Here is a 25,979-nt window from a genome sequence, read left to right on the forward strand (position 1 = left end):
GAATTTCTATGAAGTGCAAAGTTAGGTAGACAGAGTTCTGCAAACACAGAAGCTTTAACTAGGTATTTTTTTTCAAACTCGCTTCTTGGTGTACTTTAGGAGTGCCTATTATAGGGTCTTTTATTGCATCTATGGGACAGACTATTTTGCCTCCAGTCCATATAAATATTGTGAGAGGACCCACTCAGCTGCTTAAGGTAATAAATCTGTCTTCTTGGCTGGATGCCTATTTAAAAGTAAAACACAGAGTCAGTTAACTTGACATCTGCATTATATTCCTCTGCTTACCATGGAGTCAGTAAGTTACTTTTGCAAAAATCATAAAGGGCCTTATATTCAAATGTGGAACATGCTTTTTTCCCAGTGAAATTAAAAGGGGATGTAAATACTCATTGTTTTGAAAATTGTGTCTTTTTCAGTTCGTACCTTAGCTCCTTTATCTGAAAAATTAGGTTGTAATGTTTGCTTACCTCTGTGAAGAGCTTCCAGATCCATATGTAAAAAGCACCATGTCAGTAGTTGAGCATGGTTGTTAGGTAGTGGAACATGAGAGCAGGTACTTCATGCATTGCTTGAAAATTATAGAAGTGCAAAGATGTAGGGATCCTTTTGTGGCCAAGTTGGAGTACAGGTCTGAAAAAGCTAAAAGAAGGTTATCAGCTTCCATCATTCTTTCTAAGAACTGAAAAGTTAAACCAAAATTTGTACTTAACCGTTTTCTTTCCTGTTCTTCTCATTCTCTTGTAAGACTTATTTATATCATATGTTATCTTGTGTGATTTATGTTTTCTTTCCTCCTTTAGAAATGCCAATAGAGACCGATCAACATGAAGATGGAAAGAAGGAGTGCTACTACAATCTGAATGATGCTAATTTCTGTGACAATGTGCTTACATCCAATGTAACCAAACAAGAATGCTGCTGTACCTTGGGTGCTGGCTGGGGTGATAACTGTGAAATCTTCCCATGTCCTGTCATTGGAACTGGTAAGATGGGGCCTCCTGTCCCTTTGCAAGCTTTTGAAGCATTATGTTTATGTTAACAGTAGTGTGCTTTGCCTTCAGAGAAGGCTTGTCCATTAAATCCTGTGGTCTGTAGTATTTAGTCATGATTTATCCATGGAAACCTTCCACAGAGGAAAGGTTAGTAGGAATAATTCTTACCTGGTGTAAATCTATTGGCTTCTCTGCAGTTGCTCTAGGGATAAGAAGAGCCTGTTACTGAACAGCATTAACTCCAACTGATTTTAAGGAAAGCTGAGTTCTCACAGAAACTTTTTCTAGATGCTGTGGTAACATGTTAGATTTTTTCTGTAAGATGGAAAACAAAGGTAAACATTACAGTGTTTTTAGGTCTGCAGCTATTCTTTGTACAGTTTTTTCTACAGCACTGTGAATTACTCATCTACAACATTAGTTTTACATTTTGCTACTTACTGAACAATTCAGGTGATCGTGTTGTCGGCAGACCATTTTTTAACCTCTAAATATTAAATTTGACAAAAATAACCTTATGATATTTGCCACAAATATGGAAAAACAGTACTTGAAATGTAAAAAGTGCTGGCTGAAATTCAGAATCCAGCTGGAAAAAAATCACATAAGAGAGAACATGTGTAAAATTTTTGAGATTAAATACTAAAGATTACAAATGCATCGCCATGTATAATTCCTTTTTCAACTATACCTTAGAATCAGTGAAACTGAAATGAAATGCATAACAAAAAAGGGGCCTCTCTGCTTGGATAGGTTTATTTGATTCTGTATAGTCTCCAAGACACTTGAAATAATTTCCCTCTGTAATCCACACCATGTTCTCCTGTTGCAGTCAATTAGTGTTTTTCCTATATAAGGGCTGAAGAATGTGAACAGAGGTTTGTATCTCAGTCGGGGTATGTCTAGATTACAGCTTGCAGTATAGCTCAGAGAGGCCCTTGCTAGCTTTAATTAAGATAATTTGGCTACTGGTATTGTTATAACTGCAGGGCACCATGAAATCAAGTAAGGCCTACATTCTCCTGCCTAGGAGCAAGAGAAATGAGTTTGTGTGGAGCTCTATGATGCTGTGGGTACCCTAGCTAGGTTTCTCAAGGCTAGCTCGGCAAACGGAGAGCAGAGGAAAGTCAGGCTGTATCATTTAACATGCCCTTTTTAGCTAAAAGTGTGCACGATTGCCTGATACGTGCAAATAAGACAGGTTTCTCAAAATACCCTGAAACGCATAAGTAGCACATACATGTGTGAGTACCTTTTTCTTAATGACATAATTTTTTGTTTTCTCTCTCTCCCAGCTGAATTTACTGATTTGTGTCCTGAAGGAAAAGGTTTCATTCCCTCTGGAGAATCATCTTACGGGCTTCTTGCTCAGAATTACAAAGGTCAGTACTGATTCGTATTAAGTTTAATTATTTCAGTTCTGGTAGTTGATTGACTAGCAATGTGATCCAGCAGTGTAAACATACTAATTCAACTTTTATTAGGTGATAAAAACAGTTTGTGATATGAAGCATTACTGAAAATCATCATTTGACAGATTGTTAAGAATGTCAGTTACACAGTCTCTGTAATATTCTGGTTTAATTTATACTAAGTGCTATAAACTGTGAGAATAGGTGCTGAGACCACAAACCACAAATACTCATTTACATATGAAATACAAAGCGAACTTAAATTTGTAGATAGGTGTATGAGGAGTTGGGAGAGAGAAGAAGAGTTCTGTTAAACATTAGACCTACAAGGGAGAGTGAATATAAAAACTGACAAGAAGTTCAGCAACAATGTTTTCAATACAGAACTTCATAAAAAAATTATTGAACAAAAGGTGGTAGAGAAATAAGAGGGATAGAAATTGGTGGACGTGAGTGGGAGGGAACTGGCATCACCAAGAAGGAAAAGTGAGATCAGTGGAATCCCTTTTCAGGTTTGAGAAGTAGCCATCAATATTAATAATTTGAGAGATCAGTTTTCCTTGGCATAAGCACACTAAATTTGTGTTAGCTAAAATGAAGTCAACGTATTATCTTTTACATAGCAGCTACAGAATCTGTAGAAAAGCACACATATTATATATTTTGTTACTATTAGAATGACTGTTTTACAAATCAAGAAATAAATATAGCAAGTACTGTGTGTTCGTGTCACATAAAAATGCAGTAAAAAATACTATTTTTTAAAGACCTTAATAGAGGCAGAATCACAGAATCATAGAATGTCCAGGGTTGGAAGGGACACAGAAGACCATCTAGTCCCAAACTCCGCTGCCATGGGCAGGGACACCTCTCACTAGAGTGGGTTACTCAAGGCCATATCCAACATGACCTTGAACACTGCCAGGGTTAGGGCATCCCCAATATCACATGGTTGATAGATAAGCATTTGTCAGACTTGCTTCTAGCTAAATAACTAATCTGTCAGACTTAATTCTGAGAGATGAAAAAAATGGTGGAAAGATTTTTGTGGGGTTTTTCCCTAAAGGTTATTATATGTACTTTTTAAACTACCCTTGCTCACTGAGTAGGACACTACTAAGTCGATTTTCTTGTTGAGTTAGACCATAACTGAGTTCAGTTCTCTGTCTTAGTAGTAATTTTTTGTGTTATCCTCAGCAGGTGCTTCTTTGCACCTGTAAATTGCATGTGACATGGAAAAAATAACAAAGTTTATAAGGCACTAATACCCAGATTTGTTCAAATTAATGTGGACTTTTAAATGGGGTAACTCCTGTAAGACTCCACTCTCTGGAGGTTGCATTGTCCAGCAACTTGGAGTAAAGAACAAAGTGCCATTGGATGAACACAGATCTAAGACTGAAGGTAGCAGGGACCAACCTTCGAGAGACTTACAGTTTTTGTCTAGACAAGTTAGAACATTGTCACAGAGCTCATCTCAAAGGATCTGATAGTCTCTGAGAGTATTTTTGTGTAGGGGTTGTTTAAAGGTGGTGTTTATCTTTGCAGATCTAAGATTTCTGTATATATTCACAAGGGGGGTTTGGGACATGCTGTGTGTGCAGTATGTCCAAATGTCTCAGACAAAATATGCATTGGTTTTGTGCTACCCCAGGGTTGATAATATCTCTAGCTGCTATAAGTATTGAAATGTGGAAATAGTTCATCTAGAAATATCTTCCACAAATCCTTGCTGTAATCAGACTTTTTCTGTTTTCAGTAAATTTGTTTTGTAAAAACCTTAGGAATGACACAAAGGACAAATACTAAACGAATAAATAACTTTTAGTAATGTGATCTTTCTCTGTTACACTAACTCATATGTTCCTGTTGCTTTTGTCCACAAGCTTCTGCTTGTAGGAACAACTCCTGTTTTCTTAAATGGAATTATCTGTTTGAAGTGAATATACTCAGCCAGCCTCTCTTGACTCTGCGTCCAGGCTTTCGCATTTTTCTCCAGATACAAAATCCATGTTCCACAAGAAAAAGACAGATTACGTTTCTTATTAATGTTTGCATTGTTCTTGCTGCTAAACAGTCAAAATATTTAATGTTTGTTGCCACTTAGTGACTGGAAGAGTGGGTGTAAAAATAAATAGTTTTATGGACCTTTCAATTCTTCTGGAAAAAGTAAGCATTTGAATAATTCACATTAAAACTGCTGTACAGCTGGAAATGACAGCTCTGGGCTAAAGTCTGTGTTGCCCTAGAATAAATGGGGAGTAAATCTATAGAAGACATTGGGTTAAGAAAATTGGTATTGAGAGAAGAATTATGTACTTTACGCTGTGCTTTTCATTGCCATTTTTAATACCAGCTTTTAACTAGCTTTAACAGACTATTCTAAGTAGGTCTAGCAAATGAAAAGTAGGTTGGAAAAAAGGAAGGGAATAGAATTGCAACAGTAACAAATACATAAATACAAGACTGGGAAAAAATGTGTACAACTGTGAAAAGCTATATATGAGCTGGCATATATTTTCCTTGCAACCTTCCCGAAAACATTTAGCCTCATTTGATTCTCTTTGTCAGCTGTCAGTAGTTCTATAGTATTTGCAGCCTTATATTTAGCAACAGACACGATTGGTCCTACATGATGGGAATTCTGCACAGAAACTGTATTTTGAAAAATGAAGCCACAAGCAGAACAGATGTGAAGATTGGCTGCCATGCACAGCAGAGTCACCAAACTGTATGGAAAGAGGAGAACAGTCACCAAGTCTATCCATAAGCATAACTGCTTAGTTTTGGAATCAGATGATGCTTAAATTAGATCCGTGGTGGGAATCCCTTTGGTAAAGCAAATTATACAGGAAAATACAGGCCACATTCTTCATCTCTTTTGTTTGGAGCTAAGAGCAGTGGGATAGCAAAGGAGAGAAAGAGGAACTGCAGATTCCTGCGGTCTCTGTGCCGCAGGACTCAATTCTGACATGGGAAAGGGAAAGTAATGATCCACCAGTTTTTCCTTTTCCATTCTAGCTACAAGTGCACCACAGGCTTTTCCACACCAGTTGCTTGGGTTTTTTCCTGTGGATATCTGTGCTCCTGGGACTCTCTGTTTAAAGTGAAGTCTGCTTGAATAGAGAAGCATATGGGATTTATTCCATCTTGCTCCTCTACATGGTATCATAGTAACGATGGTAACAAAGCCTTTAATATTTTCTCCCCAGATGCTGATGAATGCCAACTCTTTGGACAAGAAATCTGTAAAAATGGCTTCTGTTTGAATACGCAGCCAGGTTATGAGTGCTACTGCAAACAAGGCACATACTATGACCCTGTTAAGCTCCAATGCTTTGGTAAGTTTATTTAAAGTGGTCTTGTCACTATAATGGTATGCAGATGGGCAAAACAAGCAGACTTGTACGGCGGGATTCCCATCACAACCATGGTATTCCCAGCAAGGGGAGGAACACCAGGCCTTTGAACTCCTGTAGCAGCTTTTTAAGATGCACTGGGTCATTTCCCTTCCCTTCTGCTCAGCTGGTCAGAAATTCTGGATGACATGGCTATGGCATGTAGAGCAGGGTTTGCTTTATTTGCTTCCTTTTTCAGCAAATTATTCCCAGGAGTTTGCATCTCCAGAACAGTTCCTTGTGCTCCTTTGAGTGCATAGTCAAACGCTGGTGCCAGCCTTTATGGAGGCAGCACAATGTAATCAGAGGGTGCTCCCTCCTTACATGCACACTGCTGCTTCACTCTGCTAAGGTACAATTTAGCCTTCTGTTCTTTGTATGTGGGGTGAGCAGTTGAAAGCCTGTATGTTGAAGCTTACCTTTCATTTGGTAAGTGTCCCAGGTTTACTATATTAAATCAAATTAACACTTTTTTTTTTTCTTTCACGGACAGATATTTTCCATATAGGAGTTAATATGCAATGCGAAATTCTAGTTAAGGTCATTAATAAGCCCAACCTTAGTCTGCACAACCTTGTACTCCTTTTGTTCTGTTACTCAACTGAAAATTACTCAAAACTATGACCCTGGATTTTGCTTTGCAAGCAGAAAACCATGTATAATGTGCAGAATAGCATAATGAAAGGAAGTAATTTTTGCAACTGCAATAAGAGAGCCTTTCACCTTGGAATTCTATGATTGTTCTTTACAGAGGGTGGGGGTTTTGCTGGTTAAATGTAATTTATCTGAAGTGGTCTGCTCTTCCCTTCGAGCTAAATTTTGGCTTTTCCTCTCCAAGACAAACTAAGGAATATAACTACTGTGGCTAGGTAAGGTAATCCCTTTTCCTGACAAGCTCATGAAAAATCTCTGAGAGTATGCCCACCTCTAATACCTGCTGATACTGTTCTAAAGGGATAGGAATGTGGGAAGCATTTGCAGCTATGCTGGATGCAGGGTATGCCTGGCACTCCAGTCCCCCCAGCAAGCCTCCTCATCCTCCATAACACTCCTCCCTAGCACTTGAGGATTAGAGGTCGGGATCCTGCTGATCTGTCTGTCCTTCTCCATGGGCATAGGCAGGATTTTATTGTCAGCAATTGGTATTTGTGGTAATTAACAGAAGGCAGGCACGGAAATCTGTTCCTAATTAGGTAAACATTAACATAGAGTAACACAATGCAACTACTTTGTGCTGGCTCTTCTTGATACATTTCCTTCCATTTTAAAGACACGGATGAATGTCAGGACCCAAACAGCTGTATTGATGGCCAGTGCATTAACACAGAAGGATCTTACAACTGTTTCTGTACACACCCAATGATTTTGGACGCAACAGAAAAGCGATGCATCAGACCAGCAGATTCAAGTGGTATGATCCATTATACATATTACTGAAGTGAGTACACCTCTACGAGGTGGTGCTGACATGGCTACAGACCCTAAGTCTAAACTTAGACTGGGTTATCCTTGGATGAGCCTGCTCTTCTAGAGGATTTTTGAAGGCAGTGCTTGGACCATCATCTGTTGATCCAGAAGGCATCATGATGTAAGACTCCACAGTGCTCCACTTTGCCAGTGCAGACAGGACATTGCTGGAAGCATTATGAGATTAGACTCAGGCTGAGGATTCTTCAGCCCGACCTCACCCCAGTTCACCAGCTCTGCGCCTGCCTTGTCCAGCCTTGTAGGTAATGAAGCAGAGCCTGCTTGCTATCTCAGTAAGGCTGGGGTTTGGCTGCGGGCTAGGTCTGGAGATTCAGTTCTACCAAAGTAGGGAATAAAAACAGGAATGACAGGATATAGGAGGAAATAGCTGAAATTATATGTGTGCTTTCAATTGATTAACATTGAAGGTACATTGAGCTCAAGCGGCGGGCTGCAGCATCACCGTTACAGTAACATTTTTGCATGTTCTTTTAATTTCAGTAGACACTGATTTCAGAAAAAATGTTAGATCTTATGAAATTCTTAAAAACATTTCAGAAATCCAGAGCATTATGCAGTCTGCACAGCTTTGTCTATGCCACACACATCTTTGAAAGAAATGTTACAATGGGTTTGATTAATACTGGCACTGTATAGCCATAAATCCAGACCTCGGATCCCTGCAACTTGCAGTGCATTTTCCTGAGATGCTTCTGTGAAAAGAAATGGGAATACAGACTGTTTTAGTCATTCCAAATTATAAGGCTGATACTTTTAAGGAGTAGTGTGGTCATCCTGTTGCCTGGAACTGTGAAAGAACCACAGCATTTCTATTGTTCAATCTTCAGTTAAACAAACCAAGAGCAGGATTCTCCTTTGGGTTCATTTAGGGTGTGAAGAGAATGCAAGGGCCCAAAGGGTCTTCCGTCATGCGACATTCAGGCTGACACAGCAATGATCATCTCACCCAGCACAAAGCACTCAAGCCTTGTATTGCTACTGGCAATGTCCTCCCTCACGCAGAGGAGGAGGGGACAGGCTCGTTCCTTTCCTGCCAGCAGAATTTGGATTTGGTTGCAGAGATGCACTGCTGCTCTTCACTGCGTGTTCTGGCAAGTTCTTAGTAGAATAGGTATCTAAATGGTGATCACCTTTGTGCTTTCAGAACTCAGTTTTACTCTTGAGAGAGGTTTCAGTTCTGTACTCACCCATGCATAATGTAAAACCACAGTAAATAGATATGCACAGACAAGACAGAACCTTGGTTTCTGACAACATTTATTTTTCACTCTGTGTTGGAACAAAATCAAAACCTTGCAGATGTCTTTACAAAACAATTGTGCTGAAGTTTTTATGTTCCAAGTGGAAGATTAAGTTTACAGTTCCTCTCACTCCGATCAGCAGTGACCAAAGCTTGCTAGGACCAGGAATGATTCCTACTGAGATCTATGTCAAAACTAGTATGCCTCTGAAATATTCCAGCTTTGACAAAAATACATGTTTTTGTTAATGTTCATAAGAATGTGACAGCAGTTCACAGCAGTATTCTGTCTCTAACAATAGCTGTAAGTGGATGATTAGGGACCAGAAGAGCAGATAAACAATACTCCTCCTCACCCTCCCCAGCACACTCTCAGCCTCCAGCTATTTTCAGCTCAGGGGATTTCCTGAGCCTGATGTAGTTTGTCTGTTTAGTTAATGGGACTCTCTCTTCCAAGTATTTGTCCAGTCTCCCGTTGAGGCCATTTTTGTTCAGCTCTGCCCTACTTGTAAAAGTCCTTTCAGATGCCATTGACGGCAATAGAAGAAAAGCAAAATAACAACTTTTAAAGATTCGTTCTGTGGATGGAGTTGCCCAAGCATTCATCTCTGTCTCAATGCTGGTTTTTGTCAAGCTCTGTTAACTTCCATGAGAGCCGAGCTGAATCAGTGTTAAGCATTCAGCAATGACTATGATTTAGGAAGTTTTATTTCTTGGGCGTCCAACCCAATGTGCTTTTAAATTGGCCTAATGTGCCAACTCAGAACTTTTTAAGATTTTTGCAAAACTGAACACTCAAGGGATGAGCCACTTCAGGCACTTAAAAATGGTCATGACTTCTAAGCTTAAATTTCAGCAAAGTCTGTAAAGTTAGGTTATTTTTCTAATCTAAATTTAGAAAATTTTTCAGTATGCCAGTGTCTTTTTTAAATAACAGTGCTGCGATGATGATCTAATCCTGTCTTCTCCATCAGAACAAACTGAAGAAGCTGAGGTCTACCAGGACCTTTGCTGGCAGCACCTAAGTGACGATTTTGTTTGTAGTCGACCTCTGGTTGGAAAGCAGACTACGTATACTGAGTGCTGTTGCCTGTACGGTGAGGCCTGGGGCATGCAGTGTGCACTGTGTCCTATGAAGGAGTCAGGTAAGGAAACACACATTCCAATTCTTGGTATGAAATCTGAAATACTTAATCAGTTTAATCCCTTGCATTTGTACCCGTGCTAATAACATAAGAAAGAACAAAAAAACCCCCTAACCCCTCAAGAACTAATGGAAATTTTTTTCTCATTAATTAACAGAAAATCATTACAGTCTACATTTTGAAAATGTATTTGCTTTTATTTTTTGACATTTACAGGACTTGTTTCCTTCCAGTGGAACTATCAGTGATAGGCAGTTTAGAACTTTGGTAGAAATGGGAGGACATTTTAAGGGTAACAGAGTTCCTTAACATGGCTGACAAAAACCATCTGTGAAAATACGGATGCAGTTCATGTGCACACACAGACACACACACACCACACTGCTCAACAGCTTACATAACTGTTTTGCTTTTTTGTTGCTGCTTTATACATTCAGATGCGTTTTTCAATGTGATATTCTGCCAGTCTGCCCACAGTTAGATGTGTTTGCTTGATAAGGATTTGGTAAGCTGTGGTTTAGAATCACTAAGCCCTTCAAAAATAAGTTGTTATTATATGGCCATATGTTCACATAATGTGAAATGTATAGATGAGCAATTTAAGGTAGTTAAAGGAAATGGGTTACCAATAAGGACCGAATAATTTCCAGGGAATGTAACTTAATGTTAAAGAAAGGTGACAGTCGTATTTTTAAAAGACTATATTTTGTTTACGCGTGTAGAAATCAGATATTGTTCCATGATATTTCAGGTAGAAGTTGCCGCCTGTGGTGACTACAGAAGCAAAAAGGATATAGAGAGAAATGTCACTGGCACACAGATTTATGTCTGGGGACTGGAGAAGGGACCAGTGGAAACAGCATAGGTACATGTCATGCTGTGCCTAAGATGCATCAGCCCTGGTATATACAGTCTGATACGATACTAACTTCTTCCCCTGCATATAAACTATTCCAAGGTCTAGTCTGGATGTAGCTTTCTTACCATAAATATGTCTTTTCGGTAATACGGCTTTCCATGTAGGAATACCGTGCTGCGCTGGTAAAACATTTTATTGTGAACATACCTGGATTTTCACTTGGGCCTACGTTACTCTAATGATAATGTCATGGCTAAAGCAGGACATGTTTTACTTGTAGCAAAAACCCTGGAGTTAAAACTATATAGGGAAGCTCAGTGAAGCATTAATGTGGTTGTTTCTTTCTGTTTGGTTTTTATGCTTTTATAATTTACTTACAAGGTCCCTGAACCCGTTCTTAGATATCTTTACTTGTTTGAGTTTGCTTTGGAAGCACAGCAACTGAAAAAAAGCTCCTGATTTTGATGATGTTGGCTCGAGTAACTGCTGGCTGATGCTTACCCCAGAAAGAGACTGAAGAAGAAAAACAGGGCATGACAGGAGCTTAATTTATAACATATGGAAATCTCTGAAATATCTTTGTCAGAACAAATCTTACAGGAGGACATTGAATTACTACACCTGCTAGAATAACAATTGCAATGAAATTAAATGTAATATTGACAAAAAAACCCAGGGCAATAGCTAGTAGAAGAATTGTTGCTATGACCTGGAGCTCCTAAGGTAGAAAGATCGAGCAGATTAAAGCAGTTTTTCTTTGTACAAAGTTCATTACATGGTGACAGTGACCCATCTGTGCCATGTAATCCTGAGAGAAGGAAAAAACTTCCTGGTAGAGAGTTCAGGTAGGTACGAGACTTGCTTCTGGAAATTTCTAGCTAGTTATATTTAAAGCAGGATAAATCTGAAAAGGAAGAGAAAAAGACTACCAAGATGGCCAGGGAAAGACAACTGTCTTACAAGGGAAGATGAAAAATTCCAAACATAGATGCTGAACAAACAGTAAGACTCTACATTACAGCACAATCATGGAGGATTCCTGCAAACTTTTTAATTAAACAATAGTGCTGATATGAGTTAAAAATTGGAACTATTTCAGTCTGAAAATATGAAGTGTATTTTGATCATTAGGACCACAGGATTCTGGAGCAGCAATCCCATGTCAACAGTGGGGTACAGATCCCCACTAGCTCTATGAAGAACCTTGAGAAATTAATTAAAAAAATGACATGGAAGTTCCCAATGGACAACATCCTAAACATCAGTTCGGTGATCCTCAGTCAAAGCTGAAGAGCATTATGTTGGATCATAAAATCTTTCTCTCTCCAGACGCAGGATAACTTTTATGTGACGTTTAATTTGCATTGAGAAGTATCTGCTTTAATTAAAACTATTAGTCATACTTTGATCCCAAATACTTAAAATCATCCTTATAGATTGGAACATAGATAGTTAAAAATAAAAGGATATTGAATCTTTATTATGTCAGAACAAGCATACAAGCTTACATTTCTTAGTGGAGATGGTATGTGCTCATTTGTCCTCACACACATGTGCACGCACCCACACAGAAACCTGGAAGCCTTTCTCTGTTTTCAGGAACATTTACCAAGAAAAATTTAAAGTTGACTGAACTGAATAAATGATTCATTTGACATGTCTTCAGTCTGTAGCACTTAAAGTGATATCATTGGCTCAAGAGAGTGCTTTCACACCTCCAGGCCAGCAGGTCACAGGTTCAAGTCCTGGCTGGGGAACCTGGAATTTCTCCATTTTTAAATACTTAGGTATTGTGTTGGCCAGATTTACTACTGAAGGTGTTTGCTTATTTCTCCAATTAGGAGCCTTCTGAAGATTTGCAACACATGTTAAAGAAGACCTGGTGATGTGAAAAGCATTATCACCAGAAGATTTTCACCTTGAAATGGGTTGGATCATAGAACGGATCATTCACTGATCTGTCGTTTCCTTTTACCTTGTTTATTATACTCTTCTTGTATTTGAGGATCTAGTTGCCACCCTTAGAAAGAAGGAAATACAGACCTACCAGCATAAGTGGTACATTTGCAAGTCCCTTCTAAAGAGATTCATGCTTTAATAAAAATAACCTCCAACTTTTGTAACACAGCTCGTCTTTAAAGCCTTTCCATTTTTCATGACAAGATTTAAATGTCCTATTTAAGTAGCATCCAGCATAAAACCAGTGGGAAGGTAGAGAACTTCTATAGGATGAATTACATACAGAATTACATTCTATATTAAGGAAAAAGAAATACAGTCTGAAATCATCATGAAAACAGAACTTACGTTTGCTATGATCTCTAAAAACTAATGGGTGCTTAATCAAACAGACCCCACTGAAAATAACACCAGACATTCAGAGCCTGAGACAAAAATATTTATTACCTGAGCACTTGTTGAAATATTGTAACTGAACAGCAACATCTAAAAAGAGTAAGATTGATAAGTATTCGGATGACAACACTGAGGAACAAACTCAAAATACTAGTTCAAAGTCCTGATCAAAATACCGCAAACATGAACTATAGTGGTGTGATTGAGTACATCTTACTGGTGCATACAATTTCTTGAGGCAGGCCTTCTCATCATTAAACAAAGGATACAAAGACAGATTATTTTCAATCACATTGGTTCTAACATTCTGATCTTATGATATCATCATATTGCAGATAAAGACTTTCACAAATTGCATCCAATCCCAAAATATTAACTACTGAGATATATTCTCTCTGAGCTCATTGTGGCTTTAGTAGGTACTTGCCTAAAGAATGTTTAGTAATTATTCTCAAGAAACCTCTGTGTTACTTGAGATTTGTCATTTGCAATCTGTAATAATTGACCAATTGTGGAAAATCAGAAAATTGGATTCTTTTTGGTTTAGATAACAAAAGCAAAATATCTTTTCTTCATTGCACCCACCCCCAAAAAATACCTGTTGGATGGCCTGCCTTCAGAATTTCTGCTTTCTTGATCAATTTACTGTTAGTGTCTAACGTCCCAACTCTTTCTATCCAGAGTCTATAGTCTAGTAACTGGCAGCAGGACAGGCACTGATAGGTTTAGCAGCTGGGTCAAAGCCTCCATGCTAGAAAACAGAGCAAGTGGCCTAGATTGAAAAAACCTGGAATCTTAAATAAAGCCATGTACACTTGAAGTTAACCTGAACATGTAGGACCTGAACTATAAACCTTCTGAGACTCCAGAAGCTCCTGTGAGACCCTTATGGAACTGTAGTGGATGTTAGACAAGGTGTATTGTTATAGCTTACAGGACATTTGAAAAGGAGGAGATAGAACTACCAGCTAGAAAATGTTCAGTAAGGTGGTGTGCTGGGGTCAGCATTTAATTTGCAGAGACTGCATATTTTTGTATTTGTAAAATTATCTCTTTGGAGTTCTTGCAGTACAGTACCCCCTTTGTTTCAGTAACACCTTAAGATGCTGGTAAGCTGGAATTAAGAGCCCCTGAACTTAGGATATGTCAGTCAGTTAAGGAGGGAGGGTGCTTTCTCCTGTGGCTGCCTGGAGAAGTTTTAATATAAAAAAATGAGGTAAGGTAGGACTGGGACTCTGCAGCTTTGACATATGTTTAGTAACTATTGAGAGTGGGGGTACATTACTACATATATAACTTCTACCTTTTTGGTGGTGTGAGTACTAAGATAACATCATGAACACATTCTTAGGCAACTGGAAAGGGCACCAGCATTGTTTATCAGCCTTCTTATTTGTATATCATTATACATACCTTTTTTTATTGTAAGTTTTAAATTCTAGTACTTTGTGGGTTTTTATGGAATCACTGTATGTTTAAAAGATCTGCAGAAAGGACAGTGGATGTTACTGATGTTCTGTGGGACAAGTAGCATAAAAAACTGCTGGAGACTTATGTTGTCCTTGAAATTTCTCTTTATCTCCACCTCAGCATTTGCAAAGCCCACACTAAGAGAACACTGAAGGTAGTGGGTAACATAAATCTCCTGGGATTTATGTTACTGTATAATGTAGGATTTCTCTTGGCCAATATCACATGGTGTTTTTTATACAGAAACCCACATCAGTGCTGGTCCTGCCAGTTTCTCCTTCCATCAGAAAAGAGAAATCAGCCCCTTGCACAATATATTCCTCTGATCTGTTCTAGACGTGTACTTTACAGTGAGATGGTATCCTAGAAGTGGTTATGTGTTTCCATGGACAAAGAATGGACACTGGATAACTAATTCAGATGCAGACCTTTGGAGATGCCTACATGTAGTTGAATTCTACCCATTTCTGGCAGAACAGATTATTTGGATTGAATTTTTGTTGCAAGGGACTCTGTGTATCCTTTGTAAACATCATGAATTAGTCCTGGGCTGAGATTCCATATTATGAGAACATAGTGTTCCCTTCAAATTCTGGCTAATGTCACTCATGAAGATCTGGAAGTACAGGGAAAACCAATGTGTGTAAAGGATGAGTTTCCATCTGTCCTCTTTTGAGGTGGTAAAGATCAGCAGGGAGGCACTGGATTCATTTCTGGAGACCACTGTTCATCTTTCCATTTAGGATGGCATTGTGCCTCCTTCCTTTCTGGTAAGGACTCTGGTCAAATCGATTATATCCTCTGGACTTAAAATATTACAGTAACTGGGCGTTGACAACTAATCTGTTGTGCAGACTGATTTAATTTCTATTGATGAAGGTTTTCAGTGGTTTTTCTGAACTTTAGGAGAGACATGCAGAATAGCTTTGGAAGGGTTTTCCTCCTGAAACCTCACGTTCCGAGTGTACATGGAAGCCATCAAGCAGTCAGAAAGCCATGTGCAAAGTTGCAGCAAAAATAACCTGACTCTTATTACAACTTTTAACTATCTACCTCTAGCAGTAGGAGAGAGATCATTTTAGGAAATTTGAGCAGCATTGGTTGAGGAGCAAAAGGTGAGGAACAAAACCAAAAGATTTTTGAGATAAACAAATTGGTAATTACTTTAGTTTTACCAAGAGCTTTGCATCCTCTGTAAACTCTTTCTCAGCAATTTCATTTAGAGTATATCCATGTGAAGACATTCATATCCTTCCTAACTCATGAAAAAAATCCCTTAAAACTGATAGCATTCCCTTTTCTTCAGCTGTAGAACACACGTGAATGCTTTCCACCACAACCTCAGCATTTGTTCATGGACGATATCAATGAAATTACCTAAATTATCTAATAGCACAGTCTAAATGTAGAGCAGAAATACCTTCAGCTTGTGTTCACAAATGATGAATTTTCCTGAGACAGCTTAAAGTTAACCAATTCAGACTGATGTCCAGAACCTCTGGTTGGAAAGGGACATATATTACATGTAATAAAGACTTTTGTGGTTTTGTTCATCTCTCTGGTGATTTCTTCAATGGCAAAACTGTTGCATTGTTCAATAATTCGATGGAACTGCCTTGGTGTCAATAGTTTTGGCTCCTTGTGTGTGATGGTGACAATTCTGAGGAGCTGGAACAGAAATAAAGCTTGCTTTATGGGCAGGAGCTGAATTGACTGTGATGCCGTTGTTTTGTGGTTGTGTCAGGAAAGCTTTTTAATATAATATTTTGCTTTAAATAAATGAAATATGGAATAATTTTTCTGATGGGAGAATTAAGGATTTTTAGGCCTTTGGGTACAAGTTAGGCCCACACAGGCTTGTGCAGTTACAACAGCTGTATATGCAAATCAGATGCACATTTGCACAGCTGCATTTGTGCTAAAGAGCACCTAAAAACCAGTCAGTCCATCCAATTTATGTTGCGTTGTCTCTGTCAGCCGAGCTTTCATCACCAATTACAGCTAACATCTGTGCCAGTACGCATGTGTGTCTAGCTGTAATCCCCTAACACTTGTTTAATATGCAATACATCTGACTTTAAAAATGTCTTTTACATTTTTGGAAGCATACATCAGCTTCCTTTTAAAATAGCTACCCTAAGTTATACAACAAGATGTCTCTAGGCTTCATTTGCAAGTTATGAGAAAAACTTAGAAACACATGGACCAGTGTAGACTAAACTATATACTAAAAACAAAGTCTTTTTTTTCCTCTTGAACTGCAGTCGTGTTGTCCCTGATCACAACCAGAAGATGAGCAAGTAGAAAAACCCATATAGAAAAAGGCTTTTTCATTGATTATGGATTATATAATTTTTTTTAACTTTACATGAAAGATTCTTTTGAAAGTGAGCATTAATTTTTGTGACAATTAAAATGGTTTTGTCATTCAGGAGTAGTTTCACATTCTCTCTTGCTCTTTGCCCCCTTACCACCTTCTTGATCTCAGTCTCCTACTGTCATCTCCTAGAGCAATGTCATGCTGTTCTCCCATTTGTATACTTGCTGCAACTTTCTGTGTGTCAGTCATGCTTTTACGCACAAATCTTACAGCACTCTGTTCATTTAGTTCCCTCCCCTGGAAAACTGTGATGAGCACACATCACTGTGATCCAAAATACATTATTTTTCATTTGAACTGTAGGAACATAGCACAGCAAGGGGAAAAGTTTAAAACAACAGAAACTGTCGTCGCCGTAACTTGTTCTATCCTCTACAGGGGCGCTCTGATGGGTTCATTTCTCTCAGGCATTCAAGTCTCTTTATTTCAAAACCTTTCCAGAATGTGACCCCCCCAGATACTTTTCAGTCTTTATACGCTCCTCTTCGCCCACCCTTTTCTTCCCTGAGGGGAAAAAAAAAAAGAAAGAAAAAGGAAAACACAAGCTGAGGAAGGTAGCATAGGTAACTTGCCATTGTTATTGGTCCTGAATCGCACCTGTTTATTTCTTAAGTGAGTTGCTAAGAGCAACTGAGCACCTAGTGACCGAACCAACCTATTACTAAAGACAAGAGATTCAGTCTACACTACTTGTACAGCTAAATAGAACATAGAGTATTAAGAGAGTATTATAGGTGTCTATCTCACTGTGTCTGTCTCGCATTGGCCTTTTTAGCCACCAGCGCGCTTGTAGCAAATGTGGGTAGAGTCCTTCCCAAATCTTCGTTTGCGAAGCCTAGCCATGATGATGATGATGATAAGTAATTATAGGTAAAGAGACCTGAAAATGCAGATATTCAGAATTTGATTTTCGGGGACCATTGCGGCAGGGAACAAGTTTCCTTTGTCAACATTTCTTTATTCTTGTTTAGACAATAAACAACTTTGCATTGGCAAACATGCAGTATAAAATAGTCTTGCACAATCTTCAAACTACCCAACTCTCATGTACATTGAGAGCTCCAGCTCTACAGATTTTCAAATGTTCCAACTGCTTCCTTCACAACTAAAACATGGTTTCTACTACCAGTATCACTAAGGGCAAAATTAGCACTGAGTAATCTGGGAAGCCGGTGAAGCAGTGATCCCTAAGACCTGCTTGTCTTGTCCCCTTGCCTTTCACTGACTGTTTTTATGTGGTGGTTTCTTCCACACAGGCCAGATGAATTAGTATTTTGTGGTAGAGCACAGATTTCCTTTGCCAAGAACATTTGTGGGCATCTGTGAGAAAGTGCTTTTACTATTCTGCACAGCTTTTCTCTATGTATATATGAATGGAGGAGTCACTCTGAGATGGTAACCTGGCTGTCTCCATGCATGGATGTTATCTGGAGTTAGATGTGGGGAAGGAAGAATGGGGTGTTTCTGGTCCTATGACAGCTCTTAAAACTATGCTTATTAGCATACTATCTCAGTGGGAAGTTGTGCAGTCGGGGATGTAAATAACATTTGCTGTATGCTGTTTATTTTCTCATGCTGACTTTGTTTCATGTGCCCTGGGGTACCACTCTTGGGCAGTGTACTTTGTCAGCTGGAAGAGGAGAGGGTTTTTTGAATATTATTACTGTGTATAAATATGTTCTGGAGGACACACGTCAAAGGAAACCACTTTGCTCTTGAAGCAGGTGGTGAGATTTACAGTGATTTGTAAGTTCTCTGGGGAGTTCATTCTGCAGACTTAGACTGGCACCCTTCACAACTCTAGATGTTCATAAACAAGCTTTACCTGTACTATACTGTCTTGTGCTCTCAAAGGGCCACATTGTTGACCACAGAATACAAACAGAATTTTTGAACATTTTTTTTTTCAGTACAAAATAAAATAGTTACAAGTGGAGGAGATACTACCTGTGAAAATAAAGTTACAGTGCTGGGCAGCAAGTGGGGCTGTGCTCTGCAATGTCTAGAGCAGGCTGGATTTATCCAGCTATTTGCTGTGTGGGACAGTTCTACACAGCATGAGGTTTCTGGCCCTGTAACCATTTGCAATTCTTGGATTTTGTATCTGCTTAGGGCTTTTTTTCCTCTCTCTTTTGGTGGTTTTTCTTTCACATCCTTTCTCTGCCTGATTCTCAGAACACCAGGCAATCTTCACAGAACCAGATGCCAAATAGTCTGTAGGAACATTAAAGAAGCACCTGGATTCTATATTTTAACAACATTTCTATTTTCAAATAAATTGTTTAGTATGTGTTTTAGTAAAGGGTAATAAAAAAACCAGAGTTGACACAATTTTAATTTGATTTATAAAAAAATTAAACTCTGCATCAGCATTTCAGACATGGACTCTGGCACCTGAAATGAAGAGTTTCTTTGGTCTGCTTCAACTTGTGTAGTCTAGCTACTAGAGAAAGGCACAAAGTTGGAGCATAACTATTTCTCCTGTGCCTTTCCACCATGCCCTTTGAGGTTCACAGCCAAGGAGACTTTGAACAGCACTCATACTTAAACCTGTGTGTTGAAGATACAGTGTGTAGATAAGTGTGGGCTATTTTAAAAGTATTTTTCACTCTGATTTCTGCAGGTTGGCTGACAGTGCCAGAAATATGACTGTACTTGCTCCAATTTATTTCCTTTGGGGTTGCTTCTGAAAGCAACCATGATGGTCTGGGATAGCCTTTGTTCCACAGAATGAGGACTATAAACATTGATAGTCTTGGAGAGGAATGCACTAGCAGTGGGTTACACAGCATCCCTCTCCTCTTCTTCCCATGCAGACCAGAAGAACCTGACCTATAACTTTTTGTACAGTTATTGACTCAAAGCTATCCCTGGTGTTATCCCTATTATGACTTAATAGTATATTTTTGGCTCATTAACATTTTAATGACATTCTTCTTGAAGAGAGAATGCTTTCTGGAAATTGCAGATTTATGGTGTTTCTAGGAAGATAAGTTTATTTCCAGCAAATATGAACCACAGCTCACTGGGACTAATGTAATGCAGCCTGTGTTACAAGTGTGTTTACTTTTATATCCTATTTTCTTTCCCCCCTCAGAGGATTACGCCCAGCTGTGCAACATTCCTGTTCCAGGATCAAGACGGCCATATGGACAGGATGCTTTAGTTGACTTCGAGGAGCACTACACTCCAGAAACTAATCCATACTTTGTTGAAGACCGTAAGCAAGTTTCTCTGTTATGTAAAACAGTTGAAATGAGGGTTGCAACCTGAATTGTTTCTCTGTAGCCAGCTCAATTCTTCTCTTTGCTTCTGAGTAATGTGGCTTTTTTATGTTTTAGTTATTCCTATGACGCTAGCTTTCAGTCAGGTGTTCCAGTTCAAGAGCCAGGTTTGTATGAGAGTCCAGTTGGGCTCAGAGTACAATTAATTTTTAATATAGTGAAATAGTTTGTGCCAAGTCTACTAAACTTGTGTTTACCAACAGATTTACAAATCAAGGTCCAAAGAATTGCCAGTTTTCCTTCTCACAAATTAATTTTCCTTTGGAGCACGGGACAGATTTCTCCAGAGTGCATTTAATTTAATAGAAAAAATTTCCATACTTTCCCAGCAGAATTTATATGGGTGAAATGAGAACATGCAAGTCTTTCTTGCTCAGTGGAGAAAAAGTGCAGCACAGTATGATCAGAGAGTATGCATACATATAGCCTTCAGGCTAGAGTGTATGGCCTGCCAAGCAGGGTGTGAGGGATTGTACACGGCATCTTGGCTGTACTTGAGGAATATAGGGATTCTTTAGGGATCTGTCCCAGCTCATTGTTAAGACTTGATGGAAAGTAATGTTTACAGATTTCAGCATCTTTCTCAAAATCAGCCACAGGTCCAGTATATTTAATCACAATTTTAGAGAAGAAAAGTGGAGGTATCAGAAGGAGCTGGTAACTTCCCATGATTTATATATTTATGGTCTACAGGTTGCTGCTGTGCTCTTTCACAGTCAGTGTTATCGAATGTTGATGTTTAATTGAAACTTAATTACTTAGTGTTGATGTTTAATTGAAATGTAACATAGTTGAAAACTACCAATGGAAACTACCATCCACACAAAAAAAAAAGGTCAGAAGGATGACTGGGAAACCAATGTTCATATACTGTTAATCAGATAAAATACTGACTGGGAAAGAAGCATTTCACAAGCTATAAGCAGAGGTAAATAATTATGATAAAATGTGGATGGTTTTGAATGTGCAGCTGAGACCACTGTCTTCATAGAATTGCTTCAATTGGAAGGAACCTTAAAGATCATCCAGTTCCAGCCTCTTAGGGGCGGAGACTTAAATGCTTATGTCTCTTGCTCCTGTCCTATCACTGAATCAGATGGGGAATCCTGCTTAAGGCATCAGAGACTTCAAGGTCACAATCCTACTGCAGGTTGTATGAGGAATCAATACCTACTGTCCCATGGCAGGGCCATGTACTTCAGTGTAGTATTTGTCATTGTGCAGTCATTTTCTACAGAACCAAATACATACATTAGGATTACAATACAGGTCCCATCCAGCTGTTTTGAAGTAACTTGTGAAGTAGAACTTGCTGTGAGTGATAAATATTTCAGTTTTAGCTAGTTAAAATTATGACATAGTGTGTTTATGAGGGAGAGAGAGAGGATGAGAAAAAATATGTGTATAGGTGTGTACACATGTTTATGCATATGTATATATATCTATGTATAAAATATCTGTCTAATAAATGATGCCTTTTCTTTATTTAAAAATATCTACATATTTGGGGGGACACCTTTCCTTTTCTTGACACTATTTTCTTAATTAGCAAAGGTCTTCACTTTAAAGGTCTCTTGTAGAGCCCTCTGCAAGCTCTATCAGAGAACATTTAAATGAAACTTGGTTAAATTTCTTACTACATTGTTACCTACATCATGACAGCGCTCAATACCCTCAATACCATTGCACCCAGAAGTGATTTACTAGGTTCATGGAAAAGACTGCAATGTTTCCCACTTAATGTACCCTTGTATACATCCTATTTATTATATGTGTTCTTGAGATGTGACATATGTCAGCAAGTACATGTCACATTATGTATTCGGTGTCTTCAGAATCTATTCAGTGTATGACTGACCAGCATGGTCCTAACTAAGAATCCCAACATGCTAGAAAATCCAGGATGGGAACAATGTATGTAGTCAAAGAGAGGGGGAGTGGAAATGGCAGTATGGAAGTTAAATGGAGGATAATATGGAAAGGGCAGAGAAGAAAGGCGAAAGCAGGTCAATAGAAAAGAAAGCCTCAAGGACTGAGACAGGATGGAGTAAATACAAAAAGGCAGAAGAACAAGCACAAGGAAAGGGAGAAATGCACAGTCCTAGGTATGTTAGCAAATATACATATCACATTGTTGTAATATAAATCAGTAAACAGGTTTTCAATAAATCAGTGGCTTGATTTTGGTGTCACTGTATATTACGGGGCAGATGGGGAGATATATCCCACTCTATTCCACTCCAGCTCCCATTTCTCTTCTGTATATTGATTATGCTGTTAAACCTATGACTCCAACATTCTCAACTTTTTCCACAAAAATCTTTCTGATGTGATGGGCTGCCATCTGCAGTCCTGTTACATCACTGCTCCATGAGCAGAAAGCTAGCAAAAAAAACTCGTGCAGGACTTAGAGGAGCAACTCAGTCCTAGAGAGAATCTCTGAACATGTAAAAAAAAAAATTTGTAAGTATAAATCCTTCCTCATACATAAAAGCATATCTGTCACAAAAGCCTTAACGCAGGGAGCACAAAAGGCATTGTATAAACCACTGAGTACAAAGACAACTCTTTGTATAAGAGGTAAAAAAAAAAAGCTCAACCCTTTAAGCTGTGACTACTCACCATCTAGAATTATGACGAGGAGCAATTGGTACATTATAGGTATTTGTACTGGCACCAGTTACTGAAGTACAAGCCAAAACCACAACAGGAAAGCAGTCTCTGATTTCTTCTTACTTTCCTCAAGGCAGCTGAGATTGATTTTTTTATATATGTTTTCTTCTAGATAAATTAGAATGCATCTCTTTCCCTTCTACACATCTCTTTGCCTTCTTTTTTTTTTCTAGAATATGGTTTCAAGAATCTTTTACCCTAAACTGCACTACTTGTTTCCATAAAGGTTGATACACATAACAATTTAAATAAAATGTCTTGTTTACAAAACACTGACATATCCTTTAAAAAATATGCTATCAAATTATGCAGTTTCCTTTACTACAAAAAAAAAATTACAGACTTTTAACACAAAAACTTAAGAGTTAACAAAGTTATTCAGTTTCTATCTTGAAACGTATCACAGTACTTTTCTGGTACATTTAAAACTCCAGATGGTGCAACTCTGCTAAAGCTGACCTATTTTCTGCAAAGTCAAGTCACATTCCAGTAAACTTCTGAGAGAATTTCAGACTCTTCCTATATATTTGGGTATACTGATTCAATAGCTTTGTAACTTTCTTGCTCTTCTCCACCCAGGTTTCCTGAACAGCTTTGAGGAGTTACAAGCAGAAGAATGTGGTATTCTGAATGGATGTGAAAATGGCCGATGTGTAAGAGTCCAGGAAGGCTACACCTGTGACTGCTTTGACGGTTATCACCTGGACATGGCCAAGATGACTTGTGTTGGTGAGGACAGCATATTATTTCTCCTGTTAGTCTGTCCAGTTTACTCGGTCACTTGACCTAAAGAGGACCTGGAACAAAAGAGTTAGAGTCAATCACCTGAATTGTATTACAGATGCCAGTTTTTTTATTTGCTGCAAAAGCCAGTAATTATTGTTACGAAAATAACTATGTTGGTGTTCCTCAGCTCATCTTGGTCAATGCAGCTGTGTTCAGTTAAGTGTGTAGAAATGAACAGACAGATATTTGTGGAATGAAGCTTAGAGTTCTATGAAGAATTTAACTTTAATATATAGACCAAATATTTTTAAAAAGCTTTAGCGAGCTAAGAGGATGGAACTGGGAGTAATTTTAGGAATGGATTTTTAGAGGAGTTGAATTGCCTAAATATGCAGATTCACCAACCACCTGGTGAAGTTTGGCCCCTGGTTCTCACTGATTTCAACAGTCAACAGACTCAACTATTCCTCTCACACTAGTAAATCTGTACATTTACTAACCAAGACATCTAAATCTTCACTTCAAACAACAAAACATGGGAATGGCAAGTGTCAATGAGAAGATGGAGCAAAACAACCTGCCCTCAGTGTAGAAGTCTAGTCGAAATGATGCGTGACTGTTTCAGTTTAAGGTCTCCACTAACCTTGCTTAGCATTATGCTCCGTAACCCACAGCTAAGGTCTCACAGCTCTATGAAGAGAAGCTGCCTACGTGCCTTGTAATCTTCAGGACTTTATGGCAAGCTGGCCTCCTTAGCAAGAAAATGTGGCTCCTGTATGTCAGGCCAATGCTGCACGATGTTGAGTGCAGGTAGTTTGCTCTTCGCAACTGTTTAGCTGACAACACCAACAGTTCCTCAAGTATTCAGTTGTGTAAATACAGATGTTATACTGAGAACTTTGAGCTTCTTTCTTATAAGCCACTTTTCATCAGATAAACACCTGTAAGTGATTATTAAATTTTGTTTAGTGGCTTAGGCTGAATTTGAACTTGGTAATCTAACAGTTTAAGGCCCTTTAAAACCCTACTGATTTCCTATGTTAACTTCCACCTCTTTCCAATTAACCTATTAGAGCTTTTGACCCAGCCTAGTTCCACCCAATCAGAGTTGAAAATAAAATTCTCAGGATATTCATGCAGATTGTTCTACTCTTGACAATGCTGGAAATTAAATGAGTTTTATCTACACACATACTGAAGTACATGTCTTTTGATGGCTGCTTGTTGCAGATGTGAACGAGTGCAGCGAGCTGAACAACAGGATGTCTCTCTGCAAGAATGCCAAGTGCATTAACACAGAAGGTTCGTACAAATGTTTGTGTCTCCCTGGGTACGTGCCTTCAGACAAGCCAAACTACTGCACACCACTGAACTCAGAACCAGAGAGTGAACTGGAGTAAAGGAAAATCTTGATATCCTAAGCCCATATACTCTGCACTGTATAAAGAAAAGGAAGAAAAGTATTTAACTTGAGAAGGCACCAGAGTAGCAAACGAAAGGGGAGAAAAGCATTAAATGTGTCGAAGGTGAGACATGATGGGCTGATTGTTTATCAGCTTCACTGAAGTGACAAACCAAATGGACACATTACTCTGTATGAAAGAAACAATAAAGTATATAGTGTGTTCGTAAAAAAAAAGTCTTTGAAAATATTCAAAAACAGTGCTGTTATTTTAAACAGAAGAGCTTTGGTTTTTATGGTTTTTTGTTTTGTTTTGATTTTTTTTTATTATTGCTTGATTAATTTGGCATTTAAATAGTGATGGAAATATTTTATATTACTATGTCATTTTTTTGATTGTTCAGTTCCTTGCCTACTGTTCCTTTTCAGACCTTTTTCTGATAAGTACAAATTCTATGATACAGATATTCTTAGGCCATTTTGTAAGAACTGTTACACAGGGTGATGCTCCTCCTTCTCTGGAACATTGGTCAGTGACTCTTTTTTAATTTGCTAGTTGTCTGCCCTGTGGAGCAGGCACCACTTTATTTTTTTTCAAATGTTTATATACCTTGGCGAAATGTCTTTATATTCATTTTGTATCCTGTATGGTTGTTACTGCACTTAAAGTCTTTAGAATCTTTCTTGCCAAGTTCAAAGCTGCTAGTGGACAACATTGGATTCCTTTTGTACATTAAAACAAAAGATTTTAGCTCACGTCTGTATTGTAATGTGTAAATTGAACACAAGAGAGATCTTGTATGATTACCCTAACATATTAAAGCTGTATATTAAAACTCAATAAAATCACCTTTTTTTTAGAAAAAAAAGAGAAGCTATTTACTAATTGTGGCTTTTTTTCCTTCTTTTTTTTTGGTGTTTATGTTGCAAGAGTCAACCCTCAGGTGTTTACAGTGCTAGATTTAATTTACATTACAATAGTCATAGGGAGTTGTCTGGCTGGTTTTTCCTTCTCATGCTGTTTTAATAAGACCAGAATCTGAATTAGTTAATGCCTGAAGTTAGGCATTCAGGGGGAAGATTTCAAACACAGACCTACAGAAACTGTTTGACTTGGAAGCTGATTCCCATGGAATTTGTCTTCTTTCCTGG

The 25,979-nt window shown here is 38.4% G+C and overlaps 1 protein-coding gene across 2 annotated transcripts in view; it reads left to right on the forward strand.

Moving 5' to 3' along the window:
* The window catches only part of LTBP1 (latent transforming growth factor beta binding protein 1), a 191,718-nt gene extending 166,009 nt beyond the window's left edge, over positions 1-25,709 (forward strand). For both annotated transcript variants that reach the window (XM_027735112.2, XM_027735121.2), the window contains 8 exons: positions 804-986; positions 2,291-2,377; positions 5,620-5,748; positions 7,076-7,216; positions 9,508-9,678; positions 19,840-19,962; positions 23,279-23,428; positions 24,656-25,709. In XM_027735112.2, coding sequence (XP_027590913.1) covers positions 804-986; positions 2,291-2,377; positions 5,620-5,748; positions 7,076-7,216; positions 9,508-9,678; positions 19,840-19,962; positions 23,279-23,428; positions 24,656-24,825 — 1,154 coding nt within the window. In that variant the 3' untranslated portion in view covers positions 24,826-25,709. The remainder of the gene's footprint in view (positions 1-803; positions 987-2,290; positions 2,378-5,619; positions 5,749-7,075; positions 7,217-9,507; positions 9,679-19,839; positions 19,963-23,278; positions 23,429-24,655) is intronic.
* Positions 25,710-25,979: the final 270 nt, after the last annotated feature.

Source organism: Pipra filicauda, unplaced genomic scaffold (genome assembly GCF_003945595.2).
Source record: "Pipra filicauda isolate LSUMZ 115617 unplaced genomic scaffold, ASM394559v2 scaffold72_size3293161_pilon, whole genome shotgun sequence".
NCBI classification, from domain to species: Eukaryota; Metazoa; Chordata; class Aves; order Passeriformes; family Pipridae; genus Pipra; species Pipra filicauda.